The 12,912-nt window shown below is 43.5% G+C and overlaps 1 protein-coding gene across 2 annotated transcripts in view; it reads left to right on the plus strand.

Moving 5' to 3' along the window:
- The window catches only part of LOC129829447 (membrane-associated guanylate kinase, WW and PDZ domain-containing protein 1-like), a 298,033-nt gene that overhangs the window by 81,332 nt on the left and 203,789 nt on the right, over positions 1-12,912 (plus strand). For both annotated transcript variants that reach the window (XM_055891146.1, XM_055891145.1), the window contains exon 2: positions 8,937-9,226. In XM_055891146.1, the coding sequence (XP_055747121.1) occupies positions 8,947-9,226 (280 nt within the window). In that variant the 5' untranslated portion in view covers positions 8,937-8,946. The remainder of the gene's footprint in view (positions 1-8,936; positions 9,227-12,912) is intronic.

The raw sequence follows: 12,912 nt of genomic DNA on the forward strand, positions 1-12,912 counted from the left end.
TTAGGATGACTGGTTACTCTGACACCACTGTTCTCTTTAGGATGACTGGTTACTCTGACACCACTGTTCTCTTTAGGATGACTGGTTACTCTGACACCACTGTTCTCTTTAGGATGACTGGTTACTCTGACACCACTGTTCTCTTTAGGATGACTGGTTACTCTGATACCACTGTTCTCTTTAGGATGACTGGTTACTCTGACACCACTGTTCTCTTTAGGATGACTGGTTACTCTGATACCACTGTTCTCTTTAGGATGACTGGTTACTCTGATACCACTGTTCTCTTTAAGATGACTGGTTACTCTGACACCACTGTTCTCTTTAGGATGACTGGTTACTCTGATACCACTGTTCTCTTGAGGATGACTGGTCCTCTGATACCACTGTTCTCTTTAGGATGACTGGTTACTCTGACACCACTGTTCTCTTTAGGATGACTGGTTACTCTGACACCACTGTTCTCTTTAGGATGACTGGTTACTCTGACACCACTGTTCTCTTTAGGATGACTGGTTACTCTGACACCACTGTTCTCTTTAGGATGACTGGTTACTCTGATACCACTGTTCTCTTTAGGATGACTGGTTACTCTGATACCACTGTTCTCTTTAGGATGACTGGTTACTCTGACACCACTGTTCTCTTTAGGATGACTGGGTCCTCTGACACCACTGTTCTCTTTAGGATGACTGGTTACTCTGACACCACTGTTCTCTTTAGGATGACTGACAACACTGTTCTCTTTGGGATGACTGGTTACTCTGATACCACTGTTCTCTTTAGGATGACTGGTTACTCTGACACCACTGTTCTCTTTAGGATGAATGATTACTCTTATACCACTGTTCTCTTTAGGATGACTGGGTCCTCTGACACCACTGTTCTCTTTAGGATGACTGGTTACTCTGACACCACTGTTCTCTTGAGGATGACTGGTTACTCTGACACCACTGTTGTCTTTAGGATGACGACACCACTGTTCTCTTTAGGATGACTGGTTACTCTGACACCACTGTTCTCTTGAGGATGACTGGTTACTCTGACACCACTGTTGTCTTTAGGATGACGACACCACTGTTCTCTTTAGGATGACTGGTTACTCTGACACCACTGTTCTCTTGAGGATGACTGGTTACTCTGACACCACTGTTCTCTTGAGGATGACTGGTTACTCTGACACCACTGTTCTCTTTAGGATGACTGGTTACTCTGACACCACTGTTCTCTTGAGGATGACTGGTTACTCTGACACCACTGTTCTCTTTAGGATGACTGGTTACTCTGACACCACTGTTCTCTTTAGGATGACTGGTTACTCTGACACCACTGTTCTCCTTAGGATGACAACACCACTGTTCTCTTTAGGATGACTGGTCCTCTGATACCACTGTTCTCTTTAGGATGACTGGTTACTCTGACACCACTGTTCTCTTTAGGATGACTGGTTACTCTGACACCACTGTTCTCTTTAGGATGACTGGTTACTCTGACACCACTGTTCTCTTTAGGATGACTGGTTACTCTGACACCACTGTTCTCTTTAGGATGACTGGTTACTCTGATACCACTGTTCTCTTTAGGATGACTGGTTACTCTGACACCACTGTTCTCTTTAGGATGACTGGTTACTCTGATACCACTGTTCTCTTTAGGATGACTGGTTACTCTGATACCACTGTTCTCTTTAAGATGACTGGTTACTCTGACACCACTGTTCTCTTTAGGATGACTGGTTACTCTGATACCACTGTTCTCTTGAGGATGACTGGTCCTCTGATACCACTGTTCTCTTTAGGATGACTGGTTACTCTGACACCACTGTTCTCTTTAGGATGACTGGTTACTCTGACACCACTGTTCTCTTTAGGATGACTGGTTACTCTGACACCACTGTTCTCTTTAGGATGACTGGTTACTCTGACACCACTGTTCTCTTTAGGATGACTGGTTACTCTGATACCACTGTTCTCTTTAGGATGACTGGTTACTCTGATACCACTGTTCTCTTTAGGATGACTGGTTACTCTGACACCACTGTTCTCTTTAGGATGACTGGGTCCTCTGACACCACTGTTCTCTTTAGGATGACTGGTTACTCTGACACCACTGTTCTCTTTAGGATGACTGACAACACTGTTCTCTTTGGGATGACTGGTTACTCTGATACCACTGTTCTCTTTAGGATGACTGGTTACTCTGACACCACTGTTCTCTTTAGGATGAATGATTACTCTTATACCACTGTTCTCTTTAGGATGACTGGGTCCTCTGACACCACTGTTCTCTTTAGGATGACTGGTTACTCTGACACCACTGTTCTCTTTAGGATGACTGGTTAGTCTGACACCACTGTTCTCTTTAGGATGACTGGTTACTCTGATACCACATTTCTCTTTAGGATGACTGACACCACTGTTCTCTTGAGGATGACTGGTCCTCTGATACCACTGTTCTCTTTAGGATGACTGGTCCTCTGACACCACTGTTCTCTTTGGGATGACTGGTTACTCTGACACCAATGTTCTCTTTGGGATGACTGGTTACTCTGATACCACTGTTCTCTTTAGGATGACTGGTTACTCTGACACCACTGTTCTCTTGAGGATGACTGGTTACTCTGACACCACTGTTCTCTTTAGGATGACTGGTTACTCTGACACCACTGTTCTCTTTAGGATGACTGGTTACTCTGACACCACTGTTCTCTTGAGGATGACTGTTTACTCTGACACCACTGTTCTCTTTAGGATGACTGCTTACTCTGACACCACTGTTCTCTTTAGGATGACTGGGTCCTCTGACACCACTGTTCTCTTTAGGATGACTGGTTACTCTGACACCACTGTTCTCTTTAGGATGACTGACAACACTGTTCTCTTTGGGATGACTGGTTACTCTGATACCACTGTTCTCTTTAGGATGACTGGTTACTCTGACACCACTGTTCTCTTTAGGATGAATGATTACTCTTATACCACTGTTCTCTTTAGGATGACTGGGTCCTCTGACACCACTGTTCTCTTTAGGATGACTGGTTACTCTGACACCACTGTTCTCTTTAGGATGACTGGTTAGTCTGACACCACTGTTCTCTTTAGGATGACTGGTTACTCTGATACCACATTTCTCTTTAGGATGACTGACACCACTGTTCTCTTGAGGATGACTGGTCCTCTGATACCACTGTTCTCTTTAGGATGACTGGTCCTCTGACACCACTGTTCTCTTTGGGATGACTGGTTACTCTGACACCAATGTTCTCTTTGGGATGACTGGTTACTCTGATACCACTGTTCTCTTTAGGATGACTGGTTACTCTGACACCACTGTTCTCTTGAGGATGACTGGTTACTCTGACACCACTGTTCTCTTTAGGATGACTGGTTACTCTGACACCACTGTTCTCTTTAGGATGACTGGTTACTCTGACACCACTGTTCTCTTGAGGATGACTGTTTACTCTGACACCACTGTTCTCTTTAGGATGACTGCTTACTCTGACACCCCTGTTCTCTTTGGGATGACTGGTCATCTGACACCACTGTTCTCTTTAGGATGACTGGTTACTCTGATACCACTGTTCTCTTTAGGATGACTGGTTACTCCGACACCACTGTTCTCTTTAGGATGACTGGTTTTTCTGACACCACTGTTCTCTTTAGGATGACTGGTCCTCTGACACCACTGTTCTCTTTAGGATGACTGGTTACTCTGATACCACTGTTCTCTTTAGGATGACTGGTTACTCTGATACCACTGTTCTCTTTAGGATGACTGGTTACTCTGACACCACTGTTCTCTTTAGGATGACTGGTTACTCTGGCACCACTGTTGTCTTTAGGATGACTGGTTACTCTGAGACCACTGTTCTCCTTAGGATGACAACACCACTGTTCTCTTTAGGATGACTGGTCCTCTGATACCACTGTTCTCTTTAGGATGACTGGTTACTCTGACACCACTGTTCTCTTTAGGATGACTGGTTACTCTGACAACACTGTTCTCTTTAGGATGACTGGTCCTCTGACACCACTGTTCTCTTGAGGATGACTGGTCCTCTGATACCACTGTTCTCTTGAGGATGACTGGTCCTCTGATACCACTGTTCTCTTTAGGATGACTGGTTACTCTGATACCACTGTTCTCTTTAGGATGACTGGTCCTCTGACACCACTGTTCTCTTTAGGATGACTGGTTACTCTGATACCACTGTTCTCTTTAGGATGACTGGTTACTCTGATACCACTGTTCTCTTTAGGATGACTGGTTACTCTGACACCACTGTTCTCTTTAGGATGACTGGTCCTCTGACACCACTGTTCTCTTTAGGATGACTGGTTACTCTGACACCACTGTTCTCTTTAGGATGACTGGTTACTCAGACACCACTGTTCTCTTTGGGATGACTGGTTACTCTGACACCACTGTTCTCTTTAGGATGACTGGTTACTCTGACACCACTGTTCTCTTTAGGATGACTGGTTACTCCGACACCACTGTTCTCTTTAGGATGACTGGTTACTCTGATACCACTGTTCTCTTTAGGATGACTGGTTACTCTGACAACACTGTTCTCTTTAGGATGACTGGTTACTCTGACAACACTGTTCTCTTTGGGATGACTGGTTACTCTGACACCACTGTTCTCTTTAGGATGACTGGTTACTCTGACACCACTGTTCTCTTTAGGATGACTGGTTACTCTGATACCACTGTTGTCTTTAGGATGACGACACCACTGTTCTCTTTAGGATGACTGGTCCTCTGACACCACTGTTTTTTTAGGATGACTGGTTCTCTGACACCACTGTTCTCTTTAGGATGACTGGTTACTCCGACACCACTGTTCTCTTTAGGATGACTGGTCCTCCGACACCACTGTTCTCTTTAGGATGACTGGTTACTCTGGTACCACTGTTCTCTTGAGGATGACTGCTTACTCTGACACCACTGTTCTCTTTAGGATGACTGGTTACTCTGATACCACTGTTCTCTTTAGGATGACTGGTTACTCTGATACCACTGTTCTCTTTATGATGACTGGTTACTCTGACATCACTGTTCTCTTTAGGATGACTGGTTACTCTGACACCACTGTTCTCTTTAGGATGACTGGTTACTCTGATACCACTGTTCTCTTTAGGATGACTGGTTACTCTGACACCACTGTTCTCTTTAGGATGACTGGTTACTCTGACACCACTGTTCTCTTTAGGATGACTGGTTACTCTGATACCACTGTTCTCTTTAGGATGACTGGTTACTCTGATACCTCTGTTCTCTTTAGGATGACTGGTTACTCTGACACCACTGTTCTCTTTAGGATGACTGGTTACTCTGACACCACTGTTCTCTTTAGGATGACTGGTTACTCTGATACCACTGTTCTCTTTAGGATGACTGGTTTCTCTGACACCACTGTTCTCTTTAGGATGACTGGTCCTCTGACACCACTGTTCTCTTTAGGATGATTGATTACTCTGATACCACTGTTCTTCTTAGGATGACTGTTTACTCTGACACCACTGTTCTCTTTAGGATGACTGGTTATTCTGACACCACTGTTCTTCTTGGGATGACTGGTTACTCTGAGACCACTGTTCTCTTTAGGATGACTGGTCCTCTGACACCACTGTTCTCTTGAGGATGACTGGTTCTCTGACACCACTGTTCTCTTTAGGATGACTGGTTACTCTGACACCACTGTTCTCCTTAGGATGACAACACCACTGTTCTCTTTAGGATGACTGGTCCTCTGATACCACTGTTCTCTTTAGGATGACTGGTTACTCTGACACCACTGTTCTCTTTAGGATGACTGGTTACTCTGATACCACTGTTCTCTTTAGGATGACTGGTTACTCTGACACCACTGTTCTCTTTAGGATGACTGGTTACTCTGACACCACTGTTCTCTTTAGGATGACTGGTTACTCTGACACCACTGTTCTCTTGAGGATGACTGGTTCTCTGACATCACTGTTCTCTTTAGGATGACTGGTTACTCTGACACCACTGTTCTCCTTAGGATGACAACACCACTGTTCTCTTTAGGATGACTGGTTACTCTGATACCACTGTTCTCTTTAGGATGACTGGTTACTCCGACACCACTGTTCTCTTTAGGATGACTGGTCCTCTGACACCACTGTTCTCTTTAGGATGATTGATTACTCTGATACCACTGTTCTTCTTAGGATGACTGTTTACCCTGACACCACTGTTCTCTTTAGGATGACTGGTTACTCTGACACCACTGTTCTCTTGAGGATGACTGGTTCTCTGACATCACTGTTCTCTTTGGGATGACTGGTTACTCTGACACCACTGTTCTCTTTAGGATGACTGGTTACTCTGATACCACTGTTCTCTTGAGGATGACTGGTTACTCTGACACCACTGTTCTCTTTAGGATGACTGGTCCTCCGACACCACTGTTCTCTTTAGGATGACTGGTTACTCTGACACCACTGTTCTCTTGAGGATGACTGGTTCTCTGACATCACTGTTCTCTTTAGGATGACTGGTTACTCTGACACCACTGTTCTCCTTAGGATGACAACACCACTGTTCTCTTTAGGATGACTGGTTACTCTGATACCACTGTTCTCTTTAGGATGACTGGTTACTCCGACACCACTGTTCTCTTTAGGATGACTGGTCCTCTGACACCACTGTTCTCTTTAGGATGATTGATTACTCTGATACCACTGTTCTTCTTAGTATGACTGTTTACCCTGACACCACTGTTCTCTTTAGGATGACTGGTTACTCTGACACCACTGTTCTCTTGAGGATGACTGGTTCTCTGACATCACTGTTCTCTTTGGGATGACTGGTTACTCTGACACCACTGTTCTCTTTAGGATGACTGGTTGCTCTGATACCACTGTTCTCTTGAGGATGACTGGTTACTCTGACACCACTGTTCTCTTTAGGATGACTGGTCCTCCGACACCACTGTTCTCTTTAGGATGACTGATAACTCTGGTACCACTGTTCTCTTGAGGATGACTGGTTACTCTGGTACCACTGTTCTCTTTAGGATGACTGCTTACTCTGATACCACTGTTCTCTTGAGGATGACTGGTCCTCTGATACCACTGTTCTCTTTAGGATGACTGGTTACTCTGACACCACTGTTCTCTTTACGATGACTGGTTACTCTGACACCACTGTTCTCTTTAGGATGACTGGTTACTCTGGTACCACTGTTCTCTTGAGGATGACTGGTTACTCTGACACCACTGTTCTCTTTAGGATGACTGGTTCTCTGACACCACTGTTGTTTACCTTCTTCTCCTATAACAGAGAGAGAGAGAGAGAAATGATGTTCCTGACACTAGATGAGTCAAAATTCCTGGTCAGGAAGAATAGGGAGAGATAGAGTGTCAATTTGACCCGGACACAGATTAAGCCTTGTCCTAGACTAAAAAGCATAATCAATGAATCTCCATTGAAATTGCTTTTTAATCCAGGACTATACTCAATCCGGGTATAGCCTAGAACACTCATGTGTTCCTAGTTGAACCAAAGGATTGACCTTGATCTCATGAAGTAAAACACTTTGCTTAACTGTAGCAGTTTTCAGAGTGAATCATTGTATCAGTGGTGGTGGTGTATCCATTGATGCCAAGGGAAGGCAGGCTTCCCAAAATCTTTTACCAAATAAAACATGAAAAAAAAAAAATCCTACAATAATTTATCTTTCATCTCTCTGAGTTTCATCATTTTCCTTCAATTCGCAAAGAGGTTGAATGTATGCTCCTACTGTATGTTTGTCATTTTTAATTGTACTGTATTTAAATAGTGTATTCATCATTTCATCACCTTGCATACCTTCATCCATATTTAATTCAGTTTGATTACCAGTTTAGCTACTGCTGTGTTGAGCCCATCTGCTATGTGACATGAATTAGGCACACCACCGTCCGTCACTCAGTATCGTGCCGTGTCTGTGTCCAGGGGAGAACTGATAAAAAATATTCTGAATATGGAAACTTGCAACTCATCGAGAGGTTCGAGGCAGCGGTGTTTACATGTTGAATCACCAGGAAATTAATTTAAAAAATTATGGCTGATTAGATTGGGTGGTCAGAGGCTATAGCTGGTCACTCACTGATAATAAGTGTTTGTTGGCAAGGTCTGTTTTCATGGGTCTTTTTTCATGGGTCTTTTTTCATGGGTCTGTTTTCATGGGTCTGTTTTCATGGGTCTGTCTTCTTGGGTCTGTTTTCATGGGTCTTTTTTCATGGGTCTTTTTTCTTGGGTCTGTTTTCATGGGTCTGTTTTCTTGGGTCTGTTTTCATGGGTCTTTTTTCATGGGTCTGTTTTCATGGGTCTGTTTTCTTTGGTCTGTTTTCATGGGTCTTTTTTCATGGGTCTGTTTTCATGGGTCTGTTTTCATGGGTCTGTTTTCATGGGTCTTTTTTCATGGGTCTGTTTTCATGGGTCTGTTTTCATGGGTCTGTTTTCTTGGGTCTGTTTTCATGGGTCTGTTTTCATGGGTCTTTTTTCATGGGTCTGTTTTCATGGGTCTGTTTTCATGGGTCTGTTTTCTTGGGTCTGTTTTCATCGGTCTGTTTTCATGGGTCTGTTTTCATGGGTCTGTTTTCATGGGTCTGTTTTCATGGGTCTTTTTTCATGGGTCTGTTTTCATGGGTCTGTTTTCATGGGTCTGTTTTCTTGGGTCTGTTTTCATGGGTCTGTTTTCCTGGGTCTGTTTTCATGGGTCTGTTTTCATAGGTCTGTTTTCATGGGTCTGTTTTCATGGGTCTTTTTTCATGGGTCTGTTTTCATGGGTCTGCTTTCGTGGTTCTGTTTTCCCCACTCGTGTGGTGTTGTTACCATCTCTGTGGCCTGTGCTATTTCATTCTAGCTCTACTACCATGTCTAAGCCCACAGCTCCCTGTGCTATCTTGTGTCTCTTCCAGGTCTGCCACCATGTCTAAGGCCACAGTGAAGAAGCTGCACTGGCGTTCCAAGGTGCAGGAGAGTTTTGTTCCCCTGGGGGGTGGGTCTGGGGAGCTTGGTGTGGCCATCGGAGGCGGGGCTGACTACGGAGAGTTCCCATTCGTCACAGCAGCACCGGGAGGCGGGGCCACAGTGGGTGATGTCATACTGGAGATCGGGGGTACGCCCGTCCTGGGCATGACGCTAGGAGACGTGAGAGGGGTCCTCAACTCATGCCCTCATCCCATACGCATTAAAACTGTCTCGCCAGGTACACACACACACACACACACACACACACACACACACACACACACACACACACACACACACACACACACACACACACACACACACACACACACACCACTTAACCACTTATTTTCGTTTGCAGGGTAGTAAAATGAAAGCCCTGAGGTGGTTCTAAAAAGGTTGTGACAAAGGTCCTACAGCTTTGGACCGTCATGCAAAGTCCTGAGGACTAGTAAAATGAAAGTCCTGAGGACTAGTAAAATGAAAGTCCTGAGGACTAGTAAAATGAAAGTCCTGAGGACTAGTAAAATGAAAGTCCTGAGGACGAGTAAAACGAAAGTCCTGAGGACTAGTAAAATGAAAGTCCTGAGGACTGGTAAAATGAAAGTCCTGAGGACGAGTAAAATGAAAGTCCTGAGGACTAGTAAAATGAAAGTCCTGAGGACTAGTAAAATGAAAGTCCTGAGGACTAGTAAAATGAACGTCCTGAGGACTAGTAAAATTAAAGTCCTGAGGAGTAGTAAAATGAAAGTCCTGAGGACTAGTAAAATGAAAGTCCTGAAGACTAGTAAAATGAAAGTCCTGAGGACGAGTAAAACGAAAGTCCTGAGGACTAGTAAAATGAAAGTCCTGAGGACAAGTAAAATGAAAGTCCTGAGGACGAGTAAAATGAAAGTCCTGATGACTAGTAAAATGAAAGTCCTGAGGACTAGTAAAATGAAAGTCCTGAGGACTAGTAAAAAGAATGTCCTGAGGACTAGTAAAATTAAAGTCCTGAGAACTAGTAAAATTAAAGTCCTGAGGACTAGTAAAATGAAAGTCCTGAGGACTAGTAAAATGAAAGTCCTGAGGACCATTAAAATGAATGTCCTGAGGAGTAGTAAAATGAAAGTCCTAAGGACTAGTAAAATGAAAGTCCTGAGGACTAGTAAAATGAAAGTCCTGAGGACTAGTAAAATGAAAGTCCTGAGGACAAGTAAAATGAATATCCTGAGGACTAGTAAAATGAAAGTCCTGAGGACGTCCAGGGGCCTCATTTATAAACTGTTCATACGTTCAAAATATACCCCAAAAATGTGCATCCGACACTTTTCAAACAAAAATTGGTATTTATAAAAATGTAGTTAACTTCACGTGAAATGTCTTACGTTTTATTTTCAATGTCTTGTCAATAAACCGAAAAGGAGAAACTATTTATTTCAAATGTTTTTTTCATTTTTTTTCTCTCTATGAATGTTTTATTCAAATCCCTTCCTGAATTGACTGATTTCAATTCAGAATGACCCCAAACCTGCTAGCTTCTAGCCTCTGACTTCAGTTCAGATTGACCCCAAACCTGCTAGCTTCTAGCCTCTGACTTCAAATCAGATTGAGCCTAACCCTGTTAGCTTCTAGCCTCTGACTTCAATTCAGATTAACCCTAAAACTGCTAGCTTCTAGCCTCTGACTTCAATTCAGATTGACCCCAAACCTGCCAGCTTCTAGCCTCTGACTTCAATTCAGATTGACCCCAAACCTGAAAGCTTCTAGTCTATGACTTCAATTCAGATTGACCTTAAACCTGCTAGCTTCTAGCCTCTGACTTCAATTCAGATTGACCTTAAACCTGCTAGATTCCAGCCTCTGGCTTCAATTCAGATTGACCCCAAACCTGATAGCTTCTAGTCTATGACTTCAATTCAGATTGACCTTAAACCTGCTAGCTTCTAGCCTCTCTCTTCAATTCAGATTGACCTTAAACCTGCTAGCTTCCAGCCTCTGGCTTCAATTCAGATTGACCCCAAACCTGCTAGCTTCTAGCCTCTGACTTCAATTCAGATTGAACCTGCTAGCTTCTAGCCTCTGACTTCAATTCAGATTGACCCCAAACATGCTAGCTTCTAGCTTCTGACTTCAATTCAGATTGAACCTGCTAGCTTCTAGCCTCTGACTTCAATGCAGATTGACCCTAAACCTGCTAGCTTCTAGCCTCTGACTTCTTTTCAGATTGACCCCAAACCTGCTAGCTTTTAGCTTCTGACTTAAATTCAGAATGACCCCAAACCTGCTAGCTTCTAGACTCTGACTTCAATTCAGATTGACCCCAAACCTGCTAGCTTCTAGTCTCTGACTTCAATTCAGATTTACCTTAAACCTGCTAGCTTCTAGCCTCTGACTTCAGTTCAGATTGACCCCAAACCTGCTAGCTTCTAGCCTCTGACTTCAATTCAGATTGACCCCAAACATGCTAGCTTCTAGCTTCTGACTTCAATTCAGATTGAACCTGCTAGCTTCTTGCCTCTGACTTAAATTCAGATTGACCCCAAACCTGCTAGCTTCTAGCCTCTGACTTCAATTCAGATTGACCCTAAACCTGCTAGCTTCTAGCCTCTGACTTCAATTCAGATTGACCCTAAACCTGCTAGCTTCTAGCCTTTGACTTCAATTCAGATTGACCCCAAACATACTAGCTTCTAGCTTCTGACTTCAATTCAGATTGACCCTAAACCTGCTAGCTTCTAGCTTCTGACTTCAATTCAGATTGACCCCAAATCTGCTAGCTTCTAGCCTCTGACTTCAATTCAGATTGACCCTAACCCTGCTAGCTTCCAGCCTCTGACTTCAATTCAGATTGACCCTCAACCTGCTAGCTTCTAGCCTCTGACTTCAATTCAGATTGAACCCAAACCTGCCAGCTTCTAGCCTTTTACTTCAATTCATATTGACCCCAAACATACTAGCTTCTAGCTTCTGACTTCAATTCAGATTGAGCCTAACCCTGCTAGCTTCTAGCCTCTGACTTCAATTCAGATTGAGCCTAACCCTGCTAGCTTCCAGCCTCTGACTTCAATGCAGATTGACCCTAAACCTGCTAGCTTCCAGCCTCTGACTTCAATTCAGATTGAGCCTAAACCTGCTAGCTTCCAGCCTCTGACTTCAATTCAGATTGACCCTAAACCTGCTAGCTTCCAGCCTCTGACTTCAATTCAGATTGACCCCAAACCTGCTAGCTTCCAGCCTCTGACTTCAATTCAGATTGACCCCAAACCTGCTAGCTTCTAGCCTCTGACTTCAATTCAGATTGAGCCCAAACCTGCTAGCTTCTACTCTTCAGTCCAGCCTGTGTAGTGAGTCGCCTGTGCTGTACCCAAACACTATTTGAAATCATTCCAAATACGTTGAGCATTTGCTCTAGTGCATCTGGAGTGCCAGATCTGCAGGGTTTACCGATTTTTAAATGTTATTTTTCATTTTTAATTAATTTCACCTTTATTTAACCTTTATTTAACCTTTATTTAACCAGGTCGGCTAGTTGAGAACAAGTTCTCGTTTACAACTGCGACCTGACCAAGATAAAGCAAAGCAGTGCGACACAAACAACAACACAGAGTTACACATGGAATAAACAAGCGTACAGTCAATAACACAATAGAAAAAAAAGAAAGTCTATATACAGTGTGTGCAAATGGCGTGAGGAGTTTTTATTGGTCCATTAAGCCAGGCAAGCTCAATCAAGCACAGATAAAGTAATTGAAATCATTTGAACACAGGCTTGCTACTGTCCACTGGTCTACTGCCACTACTGTCTACTTCTACTTGTCCTACTGTCTACTGGTCTACTGCCACTACTGTCTACTTCTACTTGTCCTACTGTCTGCTTCTACTTGCCCTACTGTCTGCTTCTACTTGTCCTACTGTCTGCTTCTACTTGTCCTACTGTCTGCT

Source organism: Salvelinus fontinalis, chromosome 31 (assembly GCF_029448725.1).
Source record: "Salvelinus fontinalis isolate EN_2023a chromosome 31, ASM2944872v1, whole genome shotgun sequence".
NCBI lineage: Eukaryota > Metazoa > Chordata > Actinopteri > Salmoniformes > Salmonidae > Salvelinus > Salvelinus fontinalis.